General features: G+C 40.7%; 1 protein-coding gene across 3 annotated transcripts in view; it reads left to right on the forward strand.

The window, feature by feature from the left end:
* Positions 1-22,943, forward strand: part of BICC1 (BicC family RNA binding protein 1) — a 247,104-nt gene that overhangs the window by 190,822 nt on the left and 33,339 nt on the right. For all 3 annotated transcript variants that reach the window (XM_070432791.1, XM_070432793.1, XM_070432794.1), the window contains exons 4-5: positions 18,908-18,987; positions 20,778-20,936. In XM_070432791.1, coding sequence (XP_070288892.1) covers positions 18,908-18,987; positions 20,778-20,936 — 239 coding nt within the window. The remainder of the gene's footprint in view (positions 1-18,907; positions 18,988-20,777; positions 20,937-22,943) is intronic.

Raw genomic sequence — 22,943 nt, forward strand, 5'->3', positions numbered from 1 at the left:
TGACAGATGGCGCCTTACGCAGCTGTGAGCGAGGGACCAGGAGGGTATGTAGACCTGCCGGACCCTGCTCATCAGAGCGCATCTCTGCAAGAGATAAGAGCAAATGATATGCCTAGAGAAGAGCTAGAGTGGCAACTGTCATGCGACCCTTCGCTCAGTAATAATAACTAGCATCTGTGGAGCACGTACTATGCCAGGGACACTGTGCTAGCCCATGATGCTGCCCCACCTACGGTTACTTAATCCTCACAACTGTCTGTGTGTAGGGGACTCCTACTTCATTCCATAACCTGTGCCGGAGCCTGGGGATTCCAAACATTCAAAGTTGCTTCACTCCAGGTCAGTTCATAGAAAGAACAACGGAGGCAGGCGGGAGTCGTTGCCCGAAGACAAAACCATCAGGAGCGTAGCTGGTAGCCGTGCCAGCGTCTGAAGGGCTGCCATGGATGTGCCAGGGGGGTGGGCTTTGTGCTCTGGAGGAAGAGAGGTGAAATGCATAAAAAAGCAGGCGTTGGCCACTGTAGTGAAATCCAGAGAGTTATCTCGAGCCTGGATTCTAAGATGCGGTGTGTTCTGTGGCAGCTATAGAAATTGGACACAGTGTCTCCCATTAGAGCAGTGGTTCTCAACCTTGGCTGCACACTGGAATCACCTGGGAATCTTTTTAAAATCCGGATTTCTGGACCTCATCCTCTGGAAATTCTGTTTCTTTGTTATGGGGTGGGGCCACAACATTAGTAACACAGAAACAGAATTTCCGGAGGATGAGGCCCAGAAATCAGGATTTTAAAAAGATTCCCAGGTGATTCTAATGTGCAGCCAAGGTTGAGAACCACTGTGCTAGAGCAAGGAGCCTGCAGACTTCAGGAGGATGGGAGGTATGCAGCTAACAGGTAGCATGGAATAGGGCTGAGCAGTGATAGGGGGAGCCAGTAGAGATTTACTTTGCGCTGGATGGACCCAATGACATTTAGGTTGACCTTGAGGTGATGAGGATCGGACAGATGGCGCTGAAAGGAGGAAAAGTGCAGTCAGTGTCCGATGGCTTTAGGCAGGGAGGCATGGAGCTGGAAGGGAAATTGTGGGACATTTGGGTGCAGGGTCAGTGTGTCGGTTGGGCTGCAGTGTGAGGATAAAAAGGGAAACAGGAAGTGAAAGCTGGATGCTGGGCAGGGTCCTGATCATGAGGCTTTGGAAACCACTGCTAACAGTTTTGAGTTTTTAATTCCATAAGATCAGGCAGTCCTTGAAGGTTTATATTAGAAAGATGATTTTAAGGAATAATTTTAACGCCTAACTTCCACTTTTTCGGTAAGGTGGTACACTTCCTGTCTCCTGGGAGGAGTGTCATATAGAACAAAGCACCCTGGGAGTGGGAGTTGCCGTGTGTGGTCACTCGCACGGCTCCATGTGGTGTCATGTTTGCGATAGCTGAACTTTGTAGGATCCTCCTGGCCCAGCACGGGCCCTCCGTGAACCTTGATGAAGGAAGAGAGAAGGTAGAACTCTGTCCCATCCCAGGCCTCAAGTTCATTGATGTAATTTTAGAAGTTATTCTGAAACAAGATTTCATATCATCTGTTGAATAACGATCCATTTCTGTAGCAGAATGATAAAGTTACAGCATTTTACTCTAATAAAAACATGTAGGATTTTTTAATGGAAGTTAAACAAGTTGATTCAATTGTGACTTTTTGCATAGACCTTCCAGTCTTTCTCTTTATTACTATTTTCTCCTGTGTCTCTTACAATTAACTGAAAAAACTGATGCACAGAAATTTGACATCATCTTACCGGTTAGCATTCATGTTGAAATGTAATTGCTGAAGTCATATTTTAAAAGTAATTGTTGAAAACTCCTGAATAAGAATAAATTTCAGCCTGCGGTAATACCAAGCCAAAATGGAATCCTTGAAGTATTTTAAAATATGCTCTCTTAATGTCTTAATAAAATTCCATACTGCTTAGCACAATTTACAATAGCTAAGATCTGGAAACAGCCCAAGTGCCCATCAGTAGATGAGTGGCTAAAAAAACGGTGATACATTTATGCCATGGAATACTATGCAGCAGTAAAAAAGAATCTCTTACCCTTTGAGACAGCATGGAGGGACCTGGAGAGTATCATGCTAAGTGAAATAAGCCAGTCAGAGAAAAACAAGTATCACATGATCGTACTCATGTGGAATCTAAGTAACAAGATAAACTGGTGAACAGAGTGGATCCATAGTCTCAAAGTATGGAACGGAGTGTAGAACCTCAGAGGGAAGGTGGGGGAGGGTAGGTGGGTGGGAGGTAATCAACCAAAGACCTTGTATGCATGTATGCATAACCCATGGACACAGACAATAGGGTGCTGAAGATCTGGGGTGGCGGGGGGGGGGAGGCTGGAAGGGGCAATGGAGGGGAAAAGGGCACATATGTAATACTTTCAACAATAAAAAATAATTTTAAAACAATATCCATACTGCTTAGACAAAGACTTTGTAATCTGTTCAGCCATTTTGAGAATCTATAGATCCATTCAGAAGACTGTACCAGTGCACATGTACACAACCTTTGAATGCAATCATAGGCAGGTTCACAGGCCCCACAAAGAAAATCCATAAACCGCCCCCCTGCACCCCAGTAAGAAACTGACTTTAGAATGATGCAGTGGTTTTCAGAAACCACACTCTGTAAAGGATTTGAAGTTGGTATAAAACAGATGTTTGCATATATTTAAAACAGTGGGGGTTGGGGGGGAATGGAACATACAAACAAATGCCTTTAGAGGTAAAAGTTGTATGAAAGCCAAGAAAATATTAAGGAAATTTTAAAATGCTGCTGAATGCACACATATTTCTCAAAGGTCCTGTAAACATTGCAACACATTAATCAGGGAATGTCTGAAGGTGCCAAGATACTTTCAGTAACAAACCAGAATTTGATGAAAATGCATTTGCATAGTCTGTAGGGTGGGGGAAAGGGAGGTGAAGGGAGAGAGGAAGGAGAGGAGGGGCGTGAGGGAAGAAGGGAAAGAGGAGAAAAATAAAGAGAAAACTGCACTACCCTTCTCTACTGCAGTTGTGAAATTGCCCCCCCCCCCAAAAGTGTCTGGGAAGACCTAAGGAATATTATTATCAACCTACATAAGGCATGGAGTCCACCCTCTAAACGTTAGTGCTTTTGTGGAGAAGAGAGACAGCACCACATGCACTTTGTCATCAAGAGAAGAAAAAGAATTGGAGGGAAAGGTGTTATATTGGTCTTAGGCAGACAGGAAACAGAATTCCCTCCAAAAGAGTTAAATGCGCGCCACTGAAGGAGCTACTTACAGTAGGTAGGGGAAAGGAATGAGCAAGTAGTTATTAATATATGATAAGGCATAGAAGCTGGCAATAGCTGGAAGTCATCATCACCCAAAGGCTGAAGGAGTAAGGGGAGGACAGCATCATGGGAGCCCTCATAAAAAGATGCTGACTCAGAGATGCTGACTCAGCTTCCTGGGCACAGCAAGGCAGAGCTCAAGACAGACTGGCCCCGGCAGGGGCCAAAGGAGCCTATCCAGGGACTGTTTTCAACTCTTAGACTTCTCTGCTAGAAGGCAAAGAAATTGTTATTGCCGTCCTGGTGAAACTCCTTGTTCCGAGGTCTTGAAGGTTATTCTGTACTTATATTAACAGGTGGTTTAATCACACCCAGAGAATATTTTTTCTAAATGTTCGGGTTTGGGGATGTGAGGGGGGGGGGGACTTTGAGAATTCTTTAAGAAAGAGCACTGTACCCCCACTGCCAGGATTGCCCTTGTGTCCATTTATTTTAGAAACCATTGCTGAAGAAAAAGAGAGACGTGGCCATAAATGTTTGAAAGAATTCCATGATGTACCACAGTTTTCTATTCCATTCATCTGCTGATGAGCACTTAGGCTGTTTCCAAATCTTAGCTATGGTGAATTGTGCTGTTATGAACATAGGGATGCATATATCCTTTCTGATCGGTGTTTCTGGTTTCTTGGGATATATTCCTAGAAGTGGGATCACTGGGTCAAATGGGCGTTCCATTTTTAGGTTTTTGAGGAAACTCCATACTGTTCTCCACAGTGGCTGCACCAGTCTGCATTCCCACCAGCAGTGCACGAGGATTCCTTTTTCTCTGCATCCTCACCAGCACTTGTCATTTGTTGATTTGTTGATGATAGCCATTCTGACAGTGTGAGATGGTACCTCATTGTCATTTTGACTTGCATCTCTCGGATGATTAGTGAGTTTGAGCATGTTTTCATATGTCTCTTGGCTTTCCAAGTGTCCTCTTTTGAAAAGTGTCTATTTAGGTCCTTTGCCCATTTTTTGATTGGATTGTTTATCTTCCTTTTGTTAAGTTGTACGAGTTCCCTGTAAATGTTGGAGATTAAACCCTTATCGGTGATAACATTGGCAAATATGTTCTCCCGTGCAGTGGGCTTTCTTTTTGTTTTGTTGATGGTTTCTTTTGCTGTGCAGAAGCTTTTTATTTTGATGTAGTCCCATTTGTTTATTTTCTCTTTAGTTTCCAATGCCCTAGGAGCCATATCAGTGAAGAAATTGCTTTGGCATGTGTCTGAGATTTTGTTGCCTTTGGATTCCTCTAGTATTTTTATGGTTTCCTGTCTTACAGTTAGTCCTTTATCCATTTTGAGTTTATTTTTGTGTAAGTTGGTGGTCTAGTTTCATTATTTTGCATGTATCTGTCCAATTTTCCCAACACCATTTATTGAAGAGACTGTCTTGACTCCATTGTATGTTCTTGCCTCCTTTGTCAAATATTAATTGAGCATATTGGTTCCGGTCGATTTTAGGGTTCTCTATTCTGTTTCATTGATCTATACATCTACACAATGGAATACTATGCTGCTCTAAAAAAGAGGGAATTCTTACCATTTGCAACAGCATGGATGGAATTAGAGAGCATTATGCTAAGTGAAATAAGCCAGTCAATGAAAGAAAAATACCACATGATCTCACTCATTTATGGATAATAAAGACCATTATAAACTGATGAACAAAAATAGATACAGAGGCAGAGCAGCATCGAACAGACTGTCAAACTACAGTGGGAAGGCCGGGGAGGATTGGGAGAGGGGTAAGAGAGCAACTGAAGGACTTGTATTCATGCATATAAGCATAACCAATGGACATAAGACACTGGGGGGTAGGGGAGGCCGGGGGAAGGTCAAGGGTGGGGGGAGACATATGTAATACTCTTTGTAATACTTTAAGCAATAAAACAAAATTAAAAAAAAAAAAGAATTCCATGAGTAGCCAGTGGTGGCCATGAACATATGGCCTTCCCAGCTATTTGGACTCAGCTCCAGCCGGGTCTTTTCACTGCAGCTAAACCCCATCATTATGTATTTGCTGCTCCAGTTTCACTGGGAAGTCTGTGTTCAGAGCCAAAGTATGTTGATAAAATGTTGAGTGATGGCACAACAAATAAAAAGAACTAAAGTTCAAAGACTGCATGGCAAAAAGCCTGTTCCAGACTTGTAGATGAGAAAGAAGGAATTTCTAATCGAGAAAGCATTGTTTCATTGTCATTAACATTCTTAAAGGTCTCAATGTTTAAGGGGATTCTTGAAACATTGTGCTTGGAAAACAAGGCATGCTGACTTAAATACATTCTCTTTTAAAAAAATAACTTTATTTTTATTGTTGAAACTATTACAGATGCCCCCATTCCCCCCCCCCCCGCCCCTTTGCCCACCTCCACCCAGCCCCTCTCCCCCTTCCCTCTGGCACTCACCACACTGTTTGTCTTTGCACATTTTCGTTTTTAAAGTACAAGGATGTAATTTGTAATTTGTGCAAGTTGATCTCAGACTTGAGTGACACAGATAATGTTTTAGGACAGCGGTCGCCAACCCGTGGTCCGTGAGGTCCGAAAGGTTGGTAACCACTGTTTTAGGGTATGAGCATTTTTCTTTTCTTTTCAATATGGTTATTGATTTTAGAAAGAGGAAGGGAGAGAGAGAAACATTGATCAGTTGCCTCCCATACACACCCCAAATGGGGATTGAACCCAAAACCTTTTGGCATATGGGACAATACTCTAACCACCTGAGCCACCCAGCCAGGGCAGGTATGAGTATTTTTCTGTATTGTAAATGTATACTTTTCATGGTGGAAAATGCAGAAAAGCATGAAGTATAACATAAAGTATTATCTATGACCCTATTACTTAGAAGTAATGACTATTAATTTGTGTGTTTTTTTATTCTGTGGAATGCATGTGTATCCTTAAAATGAAATTATGATTTTGTGATTCTTCAATTATATTTCCAAATTGCTTCCCAGACATTTTGCACAAATTTTTATTTCCATTAGGAATATGTTAGTTTGTCTCATATCCTTGTTAGCCTTAAGGGTAATTTCCCAATTTTATAAATAATGATTAGTAAGATTGAACTTTATTTGTTTATTGACCATTTTCCTGTTGAATTATTTATCCATCCCTTTTGCCTATTTTTATGGGGTAATTAAGTTTTGGTGTTTTTTGTTTTGTTTTGTTTATAGGAGTTCTTTGTATAGAAACAAATTTATTTAAGATGAAATTTCTTGTTAAAAAGGCTAGGACTGACTGGTCACCCTTATCAGGCGATGTTTATTTCTGTGATTTTTGGTGAGAAGCCCCTGTCTTCTCACTCTCAGAAGAAAAGCCCGTTTTAAAATACCTCTCAAATTTTTTATTATTTAAGATATTTAAGCAGGAGTAATTTATTTGGATAAATATTTGGTGGATTCTGATTTAGAAATTGTTAGGCTTTAAGGTAAATTTAGAGATTTTTCTTAAGAAAAATAACCATTTTGAAGTTATTTGATCATTTAAATTATATTTCCCCCCAAAATATGTAAAGTTCTTAGAATTGAGAGATAAAGTCTTTGCTTCCTACTTACTCCAAGCAGATACCAAAACAGTGTGAGAGAAGCAAATAATACACAGTTTTATTAGACAGGGCTGTGTCTGTTTTCAGTATACGTGGCTGCATAAAACAACTACTAACAGCTTTCAGCGAGAAAGTGGGAGTAAGAAGAAAGGATTGGCAGATTCTAAGAAATTTCTAAGTAATTTCTTTAAGGCTCATTTACCTAATATTAAGTACTTTTAATTTTTGTGAAAATCACTACCTTCTTGAGATGATAAACACTCTTGAACCCCTGGAGTTGTTGTATGAACCCTTCATTTACCGCTTCAGTGCAACCTGTAAAGCTTTCTCACCAGATCTTAGGGGAAGGGTGAGAAAGGTGGAGACTTTTCATGCCCGTCTCAAGCCGCTAAGTTATTTTTAGAACTCAATCCCTAAGTGTTTGCCTGTTTCTTATCTACACCCTTGATTGTGCCTTCAAACGACAGAATTTCTGGTTTTTAAATGTCTTCTCTTAGTGGGCCGGAAATGAAGCAGAGAGATCACGTATGTGGCAGGATGTGGTCCAGTCTTCATCCACAGGACTTTCCTTGTCTAATGTGTGAACCCTTAAACCCATGGCAGCTTTTCCGTGATGGCAGCCGCAGTGGCGTGTTAGGCTGTCTCCCGATTGGTCCCAGCTGTTGTGAAAGGGACCATCTGCCCTGGCCACAGATTCCAGTGCCGTGAGCTTAGCCCACAGGCACACCGCTGGGAGCTGCCCTGTGCGCTGTGAACATCAGTATTCCTTGGAGAGAGAAGGAAGATTAGTCAGTTCTGGCTCCTAGAAATTCTTGCATAACGTGCTGTTATCTCAGCACAGTTCCCTGGGGGTGCTCCCTGAAGGTTTGGGACTCCAGTCTCACTCCACAGGGCCTGTGTGCAGCTCAGCTTGCTTGCACGTGCTCCTTCCTCATCCTGGGCCCTTGCGTTATTGCTTCTGCCGTGCCGTGTGCGTGGGCTTTCTTCCCATTGTGACCGGCATGACCATCTGCAGCTCATGCACGTGTGAACATCCTCCCTTGCAGTAACCTCTGCACGGCCCCTGCTGTATGCAGACCTGCTGTAAACAAACCACGCAGAAGAGTCCAGCTCTCCGCCTGGCACTTGGCTTCCTCTCCTCCCCCTTCCCAGAATCCTCCTCCTTATCTCTGGAGTATAGAGCTTGGATGCCAGAAGGCTTGGAGAAACGGATGGAGTTAGGCTTTGTGTTTTTAACTTTGTTTTTCCACCCTCTCTTGTGCTGTGGATTTTGTTCTGCCCCCCTTCTACCTGAATAGCAACTCAGCGGTTATGCTTGGAGTTTAGTTTACATGGCATGAGATAAGGTGGTTTATAAGATAAGACCGTCTACCCTTTTCCAATTCTCACACTCCCTAAATACATCTGGTTTTGATTATTTCATCTGTTAGGGCCTGAGTTTGCTTATTGCTCTGTTTGCATTTCGTTGTTCTTCTCTGAGATTATTTCTCAGTTTTTGCTGAGTCCCTGTAACTCTGTTTCTGATGAAATAAACAGCTCTGATAGGGCACACACGGAATCTTACCAGACAAGAGGCATGTGCCCGTGTACCATTTCCCTCCCATACCCTCATTTTCTCCTGAAGTGGACACATCAGTGGAGAACCATTAGACTTGCTTATTATCATTGTATTTGGACTCTTTTATGGTGATTATGTTGGAAATGCTGGTATTCCATTGGCAGAAAGCTCTTGTAGCGAGCTTCGAATTTTCCCAAGCTGACGGCTCTTTTGTACCTCGTCAATAACGGTGCCCACAGGCTCCTCCTCGGTGTGTGAACGCACCCTTTCCTTTCGCTCAGCAAGACCTTGCCGAAGGGTAGATTGCCCTAGGGGTGCGGGCAGCTCATCTCCAGACATTGCCAAATAGTTGCGCTGAAACACATCTTGAGGAACTTGCTGTATGTTAGCTTTAGATTTGCTCACGGCACTCAAGCCCCTCTCATGTCAAGCATATGCGCTCTGTTGGGTATCGGGCTTCATTCTGCTCAGTGGAATTTTGATAGGAAGTTATCTCGGGCATTATGGTAGGTAAGCTGATTGTGGGTACCTATGGAAATAGTTTTTCTCATGAAAACGAGGTTTTTGAGTTTAAAATGCATGTGCTTTTGCACTTTACTGTCCATGCCCCTTCTCTTCCTGTTAACTAGTGAGGAGGTTAACCTTTTCTGTTTTAAGATAAGGGTGACTTTGCCTTATCCAAAAGCAGCGTAGTCTGTGTAGGACATGCCCACAGCAGGTACACCTGCTTTCTCTCCATCCCAGTTATTATATCACATGTGTTATGGCTGCTCACCAACATTTTGCCTTAACGATGTGTAGCTTGGGCTCTTCTGCCACCTCTCCAAATAGAGTCTTTGCCCTTTTATTCTAACTCAGTGTATTGGAATTCTTGTTGGCAAACGGTATTCTTTGAGAGACTCTGGATTCTAGATTACTGGCTATAAAATAAGCTGAAAGTACATTGACTTCCTGTCATTCTGTTCTGTTCTTTAAAAATCATTTCCAGTCAGGTTTAATGAGTCAGTTCAGGTTTTCTCCATCTCTTGATAAAGTGTATGTCTTCCCGTATAGAATGTGATATTGGTCTGTTTGACCTGCGTAACATTTTTGTTTGTTTGTTTGTTTGTTTATAAAGGACAGCCTATTTCTCAAGAGGTCAGAGGGAAACTCTTTTGTTTCACAGGAAAATATGGGCTGTGGCCAGTTGACTGTGAGTTGAATTCATTTTGCTGATCAGCATAGTGACTTGCCAACGTAAAGGAAAAGTGATCGAAGTAGCAGACGTATTGGATGGTATCAATGTTGAACTGGGACGTGGCTCAAATAGGGGTTCGAAGTAGATCCCATCTCTGTACGGGGTTGTCACTGCGTTTGTTTTGGGTCTGCAAGCACATTATTTGGGAAATGCCAGCGGGGTGAGCGCTGGAATTCATCCATGTTGAAACAGAATTGCCCATTCCTGGAGTGTGCCCAACAGAAGGGAGGCCCGAGCTGCCATCTGTGAAGCCGGCCGTGGGTCCCGCACAAGGTTCAGAAGCGAATCCTCCTCCGTTCGGCAGCAGATTGCTGTTTCAGACACGCGTGCTTACCGCCTGCACCTTATGGTTCTAGGAACAGTTTAGATGGTGATCTCTTTGGTGAGCTACTCATCTTGAGATACCAGAACATTGGAAAATAAAGTTCTTTATGACTTCAGTCTTATTTAAGAACCTTATAGTACTGCTTTATGGTAAAGAAATTTAGATTTATAAGAAAGTATAAGAATGATATGACCAACTTCTCTCTCTCTCTCTTTATTTCTTTATTTCTTTTTAAAAAAATATATTTTATTGATTTTTTACAGAGAGGAAGGGAGAGGAATAGAGAGTTAGAAACATCGATGAGAGAGAAACATCGATCAGCTGCCTCCTGTACACCTCCTACTGGGGATGTGCCTGCAACCAAGGTACATGCCCTTGGCCAGAGTAGAACCTGGACCTTTCAGTCCGCAGGCCAACGCTCTATCCACTGAGCCAAACCGGTTAGGGCTATTTCTTTATTTCTTTCTATATTCTAAAGACCCAGCAACTTTTTTATAGGAACAGAGCTTCTTTGTAGCTTACTTGGGATTCCGACCTTGTATCACAGCTGTGGGATCTACGTATTTCCCCCCAACATGAAGGGAAGCTAGCCTATTGCAGAGTCAGAGTCATACCCTTAATGCAGTCTGTGGCTTTCCGTAGCATTTCCCTACGTGAGCCAAGCCGGCCAGTGCCTTGGAGATGTCTGGGGCTTTTGCTGAGACTTGATGTACCAGTATACTGGCAGCTTGACAAAATCCTTACCCCAGAGCCAGTCTTCCTTATCTATAAAAAATGGTTATTTCCACTTTGGAACTGCTTGCCAGCTGTGGACGTATTCACAGTGATTCCAGGGATCTCGGTGGAGGTTGGGGGTTAACACTGACCACTCCCAACAGTGTTGACGGACCCAGCCCCAGCCATGTCCTTGGTTAGACAGTTTTCAAGTCTAAGACTCGTTAAGAACGTGAAATAAAAGTGAGAAGAGCTCTGAGCCAGGGGAAAGTGAATTCTGTCCACCGGTCTCTTCTGAGGAATTTAAGGCCAGTCTGACAGGTTTGTTTATGTGCAAAAAGCCATCCCCAGTTTCAGGTCATGACATGGAACTTCTCCCCATGAGCAAAAGTGCAGCTCTAATATGATGTCGTTTATTTGTGGGCTTTGTGGGTGGGAGGAGTTGGGTTAGTCCAACAAAGAATTTGCTGCTGTTTTTCCTCTCTCCAGGAGAACGTGCTGAGAATGAAAGCATTACTTAGAATTTGGGGCATGGACTCTTTCACTCAGCAGCGCTCGGTCATGGAGACAGGAACATAGCTACAAACAGATGATTGGTGAAATACTGAAGGCTTAAATTCATCGTGTGGCAATAGGGCATTACTTTCTGCAGCGTGATAAATACAATGAAATGATTGACACGGCTTTTCCCATAGAATTTGCTGCGGGAAAAGGCATGAACTGGAAAGGAGGTTTAAGCTTGGGAAGAGGAGGAAAGGCAACAAAATATTTACCAACATTTCCAGGAATGGGATGTTTTAAGGATGGGAAAGTAGAGAGTAGACACCAGGGTACCAAGAGATAATCTTTCATACCCACAACTAAAACTTCACTTAAGTTCTTGTGAACATCCCAACTACTTTTACTGAAAATAGGGTTTTTAGCATGTGTTCTTATGAAAACAGTTGTTGGCTTAGCAAGTCCTTATGAATATATGAAAGGGATTAAAAACCTTTTTGCTCAGAGGTTTAGCTCTTTTTTGGTGTCTACATATAAAATACCCTTGTCCACACCCAGGTCCACAGATTCTCATTACTCAGTGAAGGCTGGATCGCGTCTGGTGTTCCTCTCTTTCATGGAGATGTAAGAAGATTGATGGGTCAGAAATGTAAAACTCTAGATGGCTATTTGAAACTTCTCTGTATTTTTATAGAAGTAATAAGATCAAAGTGCCCACTGATTTCCATCTCTTCCCTCTACTAGCTATATCCCAAAATAGGGGAGCTGGCAGTCTGTTCAGCAACAGCTTACTGAGTATCTGCTATTTGTTCGGCACTGTGGGAGTTACAAAACTAATCAAGACAGTCTTGTATTCAGGGAGTGTAAGCAATGAATATTATTTTTATTTTTTAATATGTTTTCATTGATTTTTTTTTTTTTTAGAGAGAGAGAGGAAGGAAGAATAGAGAGAAACCTCGATGTGAGAGAAACATCTATCAGCTGCCTCCTGCACACCCCCTACTGGGGATTGAGCCTGCAACTCGGGCATGTGCCCTGACTGGGAATCGAACAGGTGACCTATTGGTTCATAGGTAGATTGCTCAACCACTGAGCAACACTGGCCAGGCTTATTTTTAGAGCAAATGTCTCAAAACTTTCATGCCCAAATTGGAGTTGTCTTTCAAAGCAGTAAATTTGGGGGAGGGGGAGACTATACACTTATTGCCTATTTTTCTGTCATCTTCCAACAATCTTCATAGCTGACATTTTCCTTGTTTTCATGATTATTCATATGGTTAATACTTTGATTATTCTTTTCTCCATCAAGTATTTCCAGAATGAGTCTGAATGAAACCTTAGTCCCCTGTGGTATTACATGGGCATGCTTGAACTGGAAGCTGTAACACTCAGAAAGCCGGGAACTGTATTTCAGGATTTGAGATAAGCACCTTAGGGTTGGTGTAGAATAAGAGCTCACGTCCTGTGGATATTTTTTAAGCAAGGCCAAAAGGGGGCGTGAAAAATACACTTTGCAATCTAATTCAGGATTTTGTCAGGTTTGTTTTTCTCTTTACTTTTGAGACTTGATTATCTAAAGAACCATTTTCCCAACAAATGCTGTCTTGGGTCTGTAGACAGTTTGAAGTCACTATGTCTCTATTTGTAACGCTGAATAATTTAAAATTTTGGTCACTAGATGGTGCTCTTTCACTTTGAAATAAAATATTATTAAAAAAAATTTTTTATTGTATTTATTGAGGTGGTGGTTCATGAAATTACATAGGTTTCAGGTGTACAATTCTATAATACATCATCTGTATGTTCTATTGGGTGTTCTCCATCCCAAGTCAAGTCTCCTTCCATCTCCGTTTATCCCCCCTTTACCCTCTTCTACATCCCTCACCTTCTCTTTCCCTCTGGTAATCAACATACTGCTTGTTGTCTGTGTCTGTGAGGTTTTTTTTCTTTGCTTAAGTCCTTCACCGTTTTCACCCAGGCCCCCAAACCCCCTCCACTCTGACAGTTGCAGTCTGTCCTCTGTATCTATGTTTTTGTTTTGTCTGTTAGTTTGTTTTGTTCATTAGATTAATACTCTCTAGATCCAGCCATGCTGTCATAAAAGGTAAGACCTCCTTTTTTTTATGGCTGAGTGGTATTCCATTGTGTAAATGTACTACAGCTTTTTTACCCATTCATTTGCTGATGGGCACTTGGGCTGCTTCCAAATCTTGGCTTTTATAAATAACACTTCAGTAAGCATAGGGTTGCATATATTCTTTCAAATTCATGTTTTGGGTTTTTCGGGATAAATTCTCAGAAGTGGAATCACCGGGTCACAAGGCAGTTCCATTTTAAATTTTTTGAGGTATCTCCATACTGCTTTCCACTGTGGTTACACCAATCTGCATTTCCAGCAACAGTGCATCCTTGTATTTCTCTGATTATTAATGATGTTGAGCATCTTTTCATATGTCTATTGGCCATTTGTATGTCCTCTTCGGAGAAGTGTCTATTCAGGCCTGTCACCCATTTTTTAATTGGATTGTTTTCTTGGTGTTGAGTTATATAAGTTCTTTATAAATTTTGGATATTAATCCCTTATCAGGTGTATCATTGGTGAATATGTTCTCCCATTCAATGAGTTGTCTTTTCATTTTGCTGATAGTTTTCTTTGCTGTGCAAAAACTTTTTAGTTTGGTGAAGTCCCATTTGTTTATTTTTTGTTTCCCTTGCCCAAGGAGATATATCAGAAAAAATATTGCTAAGAGAGATGTCTGAGATTTTACTGCCCATGTTTTCTTCTAGGATTTTTATGGTTTTAGTTCTAACATTTAAGTTTTTAATCCATTTTGAGTTTATTCTTATGTGTTGTGTAAAAAGGTGGTCTAGTTTCATTTTTTTTTTGCACATATCTGTCCTGTTTTCCCAACAGCATTTATTGAATAGACTCTTTACCCCATTGCATGTTTTTGCCTCCTTTGTCAAATATTAATTGACCATAAAGGTGGGGTTTTTGGGGGCTCTCTATGCTGTTTCCTTGATCTGTATGTCTGTTTTCATGCCAGTACCATGCTGTTTTGATTACTGTGGCCTTGCAGTATAGTTCAATATCAGGTAACATGATTCCTCCAACTTTGTTCTTCTTTCTCAAGATTGCTTTGGCTATTTGGAGTCTTTTGTAGTTCCATATAAATTTTTGGAATATTCTCGTTCTGTGAAATATGCCATTGACATCTTGGTAGGAATTGCGTCTTGGTAGGAATTGTATTTTACCCAATACTTTGGTTTGGGTAAAATACACCTTTTAATGATGTTAATTCTTACTATCTGTTAACACAGTTTATGCTTCTACTTATTTGTATCTTCTTCAATTTCTTTCTTCAGTGTCTTATAATTTTCCAAGTCAGGTCTTTTACATCCTTGGTTAAAGTTATTCCTAGTTTGTTTGTTTTTTTAATGCAATTGTAAATGGGATTGTTTTTTTAGTTTCCCTTTTTAATAGTTCATTATTGGTGTATAAAAATGCAACTGATTTCTGTATATTTATTTTGTGTCCTACTTTATGGAATTTATTAGTTCTAGTAGGTGTTTTTTGGTGGAAACTTTTAGGGTTCTCTATATACAGTATCATGTCATTTGCAAATAATGACAGTTTTGCTTCTTCCTTTCCAATTTGGATGTCTTCTATTTCTTTTTCTTGTCTGATTGCTGTGGCTAGGACTTCTGGTACTATGCTGAATAAGGGTGGTGAAAGTGGACATCCTGACCTTAAGGGAAATGCTTGTAGTTTTTGCCCACTGAGTATGATGTTGGCTCTGGTTTTGTCACATATGGCCTTTGTTGAGGTATGTTCCCTCTATTCGCACTTTATCATAAATGGGTACTGGATTTTATCAAATGCTTTTTGTGCATCTGTTGACATGATCATGTAGTTTTTATCCTTCGTTTTGTTTATGTGGTGTATAACATTTATTGATTTATGGATGTTATACCCACCTTATATTCCTGGAATGAATCCCACTTGATCATGGTGTATGGTCTTCTTAATATATTGCTGAGTCTGGTTTGCTAATATTTTGTTGAGAATTTTAGTATATGTTGGACTGTTATTTTCTTTATTTGTTGAGTCTTTATCTGGTTTAGGAATTAGGATAATGTTGGCCTTGTAAAATGAGCTTGAGAGTCTTTACTCCTCTTGATTTTTTGGAATAGTTTGAGAGGGATAGGTGTTATTTCCTCCTTGAATGTTTGGTAAAATTTACCTGTAAAACCATCCAGTCCAGGACTTTTGTTTTTTGGGAGTATTTAATTACTTCTTCAGTTTCACTAGTTGTAGTCTGTCTATTCAGATTCTCTGATTCTTCCTGATTCAGATTTGGAAAATTATATGTTTCTAGGAATTTATCTATTTCATGCAGGTTGTCCTATTTGTTGGCATATAGTTATTTGTAATATTTTCTCATAATCCTTTGTGTTTCTTTGCTGTCAGTTGTTAATTTTCTTTTTTCATTTCTGATTTTACTTTTTGGGTTCTCTCTTTCTCTCTCTCTCTCTCTCTCTCTCTCTTTCTCTCTCTGAGCTTGGTTGAAGGTTTGTCAATCTTGTTTATATTTTCAAAGAACCAGCTCTTAATTTTACTGATGTATTTTTTTTTAAGTCTGTGTCTCTAGCAGACTCCCATCTCTCCCTGGCAGACAGAATCCCTGCTGATTTTCACAGTCATATGCTATGTGGACATGCATTCCCATCTTTGATGCTCAGGGCTGTGGAGCCTGGCTTGGTGTTAAGATCCCATGCTCCTTAGGTAGAACCTTTGCAGCTGAGATATCCCTTCAGAGTCTCAGCCATCACCCATGAGAGCAGGGCCAGCTCTTTTCATGGCTCCGCCCTTCTTACCGGTCTGATGTGGCTTCTTCTGTAGTTCCTTGGTTAGAGTACTTCTGTTCAGCCAGCTTTTAATTGGTTATTCAGGTTGATTGCTCAATATTTTAGTCGTAATTCTAGTTTGGTCCTGGGTATAGTGAGTGTAACTTCCACCTACTCCACCGCCATATTGGATCTCTAAAATGTATTTTCTACTGAGGCTTTTCTTTTCCGTTTTCTTTATCGTTCCGTTGATGCAGAGATGATGGGAAATCAAATTCTTAAATTGGATCTGAGTTTCTTTTCCCTCTACAGCTGCTAGGAATTTTAATGTGATTATTCAGCCTGTAAACAAATGGGTTTTCAAGTTACCATACCATATCTATATTTAGTCCATATATAAGAGACTTCAGTTACATTTTTGATATGGTTTAATCTGCTGTGCCCTTATTTGATGTAAAAATCACTTGGGAAACCAACACAATGCTGACTGCTGGGTCCTGGAGACCCGGGAACCTAGATTTAGCAAGGGCTACACGTCTGGTGAGCAAGCATGTTTTGAGAAGCAGCTGGTTCTTGCCCTGTAGTAGTGAGCACTTTCAGTAGAGATCAGCATCACAGTCAGCCTAGCCAATGTGAAGTTGAAGATAGTTGAGACCAAAATTTTGAATGCAGACAGCTCTTTACCGAAATATCACCTAGAAGAGTTATAATGGATATACTAAGATGAAATGAGTTAATTCACTTAAAGCATTAGAATGGCCTGGAGTGTAGCAAGGGGTCAGTTAATAACTGGAGTTGGTAGACTCGTTTGTTTAAAATATAATTATATGGTATACTTATTTTTCAATTAAGTCTAAAGTTAAATGGTTTAACCAGTTTTAAGAAGGAAAAGAGCCATAGATGAATGCACAATTTGGGTATTTTTTTACATTCTTGTCTATTGAAGAAAATGCTCTGTTTGTTTACATAAGTGTGTGAAAGTTGGTGGAGAGTCTTCACAGAGAAAACACCTCCCTGTTAGGGTGCATTCAGGATGAACACAAGACCATGATGCCTTCTGTGGAGGCTCTTCCGTGTGGTGGCTGGACATTCATCCTGTCAGACTTTTAAGCCCTCGCCTTAGAATACCTAACACTTAAACATTTTAGAGAGTTTTAACCAGTCTTAAGGTCTTTGATCTTTACACTGTCCCTTTGACAGAGCAAGTGTCAGAGGAGGGATTCAAGGAAGGATAAGGAGCCGTGCCCAAGGCCAAGAGCAGCCACCAGGAAACTCAGTCTGGGGAGATAGATGGAGATAGATGGTGGGGAGTGGGGTTGATGGCACTGACTTTAACTGAAGCACAGCTGCTGGGATGTCTCTCCAGGAAGCTAGATGCATCCTGAACACTGAAGCTATTGCTCTGTCCTGGTCCTAAGAGCGGGTAGCCTTAGAAAATATTTTCTCCTCTCATTCTTCTCGCTCTCTTGCTCTCTCGCTCTCCAGTAGCTCAGTTGCACCTTGTAAATATGATGTGCTGATAATGCCATTGCTTTTCAAATGGACTGTGGGATGGGTGACTCACAGTATGAGGGCAATATGTGTAATTTGACTAAAATTCCCACCTGGTGACTCCAACTTCTTATCCTAGAGACTTGATGGTTTAGAAGGAGTCGGGCAGAATTGCTTGTTAGTTGTGAAGGATGCTCGGCCAACATTTTCTGATGCTGCCCCGACCTGAGGTGAAGTACAGTATAGGAAGGACTTGGCAGTCAATATGATTGGCATCATTAATGATTGTGATGATGATGGTAAATCATCTGTTATTCAGCTGTATCACTAAGCTAGTGGTGTGGAACTTTTGGCTGATCCCAGAATGGTCTTGGTTTCTGTCAGACTAACCTGTGAGGTACGAAAGCACCTAGAATGCTGGGGAGACTTGAGAATCTGATTAAAGGGAGAACTGCAGAGGCATGTCCAGTCCTGGGCTTTGCTCTGAGTCTCCCTCCACTGGAAGATCCCAGTGTGGCCTCTGCCTCACCGCCTCTAAGCCTTTACCCAGACCTCACTTTCTCAGAGGCTGATGCCCTTACCCCCCGTCCCACAGCTGTACTCCTGATCCTCTTGTCTTTTCCCCCTCATAACAGTTATGTTCTAATATACTAGATAATTAGTTCATTTGATTCATGTTTGTCTCCTTGCACAGGACTGTAAACTTCATGTGGACAGAGGTGGTTTTTCTTCCTTGATAAATCCCCATCCCTAAAATAATGCCCTAGTACAGAACACAGGTTCAGAAAATATATGCTGAATGAATGAATGCTTTCCAATATAACATTCCATGGCAGTAATAAACAATAGGTATAACATATATTAGTCACTTACTACTGATTCTGAATAAATATTAAATATTCCTGAATGGAGATTAAGTCACCCCCTGTCCCCCTCCTCCCCATTAACAGTAGTTTCCTCTGTAAACAACCTCACAGAGAAAGCTCTGATGTAGATGAAATGAGTTAATGCACTTAAAGCATTAGAATGGCCTGGGGTGTAGCAAGGGGCCAGTTAATAATTGGAGTTGGTAGACTCGTTTGTTTAAAATATAATTATATGGTATACTTATTTTTCAATTAAGTCTAAAGTTAAATGGTTTAACCAGTTTTAAGAAGGAAAAGAGCCATAGATGAATGCACAATTTGGGTATTTTTTTACATTCTTGTCTTTATTACAGTGACAACACACTTAGATTGACAAATATTGAATTTATTATGGAATCTCTTATAATGTAACATCAATTTTAAAACAGCTTGGGGGTTTCACATGAGCCTTTTTTTTTTTTCTTATAGATCCCCATATTAAGGTTTCTGGAAAGAAAGAAGATGTTAAGGAAGCCAAGGAAATGATCATGTCTGTCTTAGACACAAAAGTAAGTGAATGTTAAGGACACTCAGATGTCAGAACCTTGTCTCTGCAAGGGCTGCTTCATGCTGTTATGAAAGAACCATTTGGAGAAGAAAAACCAGGAGAAAGTAATGGTGGGTTTTAAAATAAGCACGTGTGATTCTTCAGTGGATTTAAAGTTCTGTTTAAAATCTGAATAGAGTCTCTCTTGCTGGCTGAGTAATGGAATAATATTATATCTACACATGTGTATAGATACACACATGTGTATGTATGTGTGAAAATATATATTTGTACATATGTATGTAGTATGTATTTGCCATCTTCAGAGATATGATTTTCATAGGACAGGTGATGAAGGTTGTATTAGCATGTTTGCCTTTATGATGCCAGTAGAAAACCAAAATGATCTTTTGTATAGCTCTGTGTGTGATGGCATAAAATTGACACTTTATCTTGTCCATTCTTTCTCTGAAAGTATATGTACGCAGATAATAGGGAAATTTAAGTATTTAAAAATGTACACTCATGTGTGAGTGAGTATTTAATTTTAATAAACACTTTAAATCACTTACCTTGATAAGCACTTTAAAAATACTAATTTTTTAATTCTTATAACTTAGCAAAGAGATATTAGGGAATTTAACCGGGATCCAAGAGCTGATAAGTGAGGAAGGAGGTGGGATTTAAATCTGGTTCTTAACCATTCACTATTTTACCACCTGTTGTTTTATTGAAATGGTTTCTGATCTCTTCCTCTTTCTTCCTTTTCTTGTTCTTTTTTTTTGTTTTGTTTTTACTTTAAAGAATTTTTACCTTATAATTATTAGCTATTTTAGAATTTTCACCAAAGAAGAATATCTTCCTGTATTTCAAAGGTTAAACCAAAAGAACTAACTTTAAAAACCAAAGTATTGGATGGATATGTTTAAAATTTAAGAATTGAGAAGATGTAAAACTGTTGAAATTTTTGACTTTTAAATTTTGCTTCCTAGGGACTGAAGAATTTCAGGGAAATTCTTGTAAATGAGTAAAGATTTCATGTCAGTCTTTATAATTTTATAACACTAAATTTCCCAAAATTCAATACATGAATACCAACCAGACCATAATTATTATGTCTTAGAATTTTACATTAATATAACTAATCTCATACTTTGTATTGTTTACTTAAGCCATTTTGCTGTTAAAGATAATTTTGTGGCTTTGTGGTCTCTTCCTCACTCTTACTCCCAGCAGAGAATAATAAGTCTACTTTGTAAAGTTTGACACAGTAATATAGAAGTCGTGAAAATGCTTGTAAATACTTCTTTATTTAGTTTAAATCACTTTTATTTTTAATCTCTAGTTTCCTATTGCCTTAGATCTGCAGTCCTACTAACATATATATGTGTGCATAAATATAGTCCTATTAATATATATGTGTATATATAGTCAGTCTTGTAAATGTGTTTTCAACTGGTTTTAGTTTTTTTGAATTAAGTATTTCATGAATAATGTCTATTAAAGAAAGAATGAGTTATTTGTAATTGTAGCTGATTTTATTTAAAGGCTGCTTTCCAAAAGATTATCTTGGTAAAGAGTATATCTTTCTATTTCTTCTGACAAATTTGTCTTAAAATACAAATTTCTTTTTTATGGCCAAAGAGAAATAGATAGAAAGTAAACATTTACAGATTAAGATGATTTTGTTAAGAAATCTGTACGCTCTGTCATGGCTCACTTTTTGTTAAAATTATTCCCTTGAGAGGAGGAATGTTTTAGGAAGTTGTTCCTTTTTCACGCATCAAGAAATAATTCATTATTTCCACATAGAGCAATCGGGTCACCTTGAAGATGGACGTTTCGCATACAGAACATTCCCATGTAATCGGCAAAGGTGGCAACAACATTAAAAAGGTGATGGAAGAAACAGGATGCCACATCCACTTTCCAGATTCCAACAGGAATAACCAAGCAGAAAAAAGCAACCAGGTGCTTTGTCTTTCTCATGAATTTTTATGTAACAAATTTTACAGCCTCAGTTTTCCATATGCATATCTTTTTTGGGAGATGAGAGCAAAAAGAATAATCATGGAGATGGCATGTAGTATAGATTGTATGACCCTGTGCAAGGACATGGAAAGGGCTTTGCTTTTTCGGAAGGGATGAGTTATAGGTAGGCCTTAAACTCTTGATCTCTGAATGGTTGGTAGGAGAGACAGGGGAGGGAATGATGGCAACATACAATAAGCCCCAAGGAAGGGCTCAGAGAGATGTGAATTGGGAAAGGTCCTAAGGCATGCCTCACCCAAGCACCCATCCATGCTGGGATTCTGTCTGCAGCATCCCTCCCATGGTCCTCCAGGCTACATACATAATTATGCCTTTCACTTTTAAAAAAAATATTTTAAATTACAGTTGACATACACTATGTTATTAGTTTCAAGTGTACAAGCCAATGATTAGACATTGATGCAACTTACAAAGTGATCACCCCGATAAATCTAGTACCTGTCTGACATCGTACACAATTATTACAACATTAGAGGCCCGGTGCACAAATTCATGCATGGGTGGGGCCCCTCTGGGTGGCCTGCGGGGATCGGGCTGAAACTCGTAGTCCAACGATGCGTTCAGCTCCTACCTGCCACTCCCGCTCATCCTGGCCCCACTGTGCCTGCCACTGGCTCGTGCCCAATCAGTCCCGATAGGGAGAGGCTCGCGCTGCCATAGCAGCACTTGCCAGCTGTCAGCCCTGTGTCTGGTGCTGTCCCGAGGGGAGTGGCCTGCGGGATCAGGCTGAAACCAGCTCTCCGACATCCCCGAGGGGTCCCAGATTGTAAGAGGGCGCAGACCAGGCTGAGGGACCCCACCGGTGCACAAGGACCATAGGAGGGCATGTCTGGCCCTGTCTCGCCCAGTACCAATCAGGGGCCAATCAGGGCCAGCTGGGGAGGGACCGCAGGAGGGCTCCAGGGTGTGTCCGACCCATCTCACTCAGTCCTGATCCATTGGCCGGACCCCAGCAGCAAGCTAATCTACCGGTCTGCCCCCTGGTGGTCAGTGCATATTATGGCGACTGGTTGATCAGTTGACTGCCCCCTGGTGTAATGTAGAAGTTTTCTCTCTTCTCTGCTAATCACAACACTAGAGACTGTGTCAGCCACAAAGATGAATAAATGGAGATCGATGTGATAGTGAACCACATATATAAGGAACTGGATCGTAAGCCATGATAAAAAGCAAGGGCAGTTTTCAAAATATTTGAAGCTAGTATGGCATAAGCATGCATCCTGAGAGCAGTGTCCTGGGTCCCCCACCCTGACCCTAATAACAAGAGTAATTCTTTAGTGGGTGGATCCTGGGAATGTCTAGAGCAGTGGTTCTCAACCTTCCTAATGCCGCGACCCTTTAATACAGTTCCTCATGTTGTGGTGACCCCCAATTTCATTGTTACAAATTGAACATAATTAAAGCATAGTGATTAATCACAAAACAATATGTAATTATATATGTGTTTTCCGATGGTCTTAGGTGACCCCTGTGAAAGGGTCGTTTGACCCCCAAAGGGGTCTCGACCCACAGGTTGAGAACGCTGGTCTAGAGGATCCCAGGAGAGGCCCAGAGGTGGGTGTTAGAGCAACAATTTTTTTTTTTTTAACCAACTAGCACGGAAGTAGTTCAGCATCTTGAGAACATAGAGCAGCTGCCTCCTTGCGTATTGATACTCCTGTAGTCTGCAGGGTGTTTAAACAGACAGGAGAAAATGCAGGGAACTAGAGGAATTATGAAGGAGGCAGGAAGGCCTCATGGGGGCTGTGAGGTGTCAGGTAAATCCAGGGGGTGATAGAGATCAGTTGACACTCATTACCTGAGCAGATCATTAAAATGCAAATTGTGATTAAGCAGGTCTGCATTGGTGCCCGAGTTCCTTCATTTTTAACAAGCTCCCAGATCACGCTGATGTGGGGGTTTCCTGGAGGACACTTTGAGTAGCAA

Source organism: Myotis yumanensis, unplaced genomic scaffold, assembly GCF_028538775.1.
Source record: "Myotis yumanensis isolate MYYU_CA2020_CCGP unplaced genomic scaffold, mMyoYum1.0.hap1 SCAF_13, whole genome shotgun sequence".
NCBI classification, from domain to species: Eukaryota; Metazoa; Chordata; class Mammalia; order Chiroptera; family Vespertilionidae; genus Myotis; species Myotis yumanensis.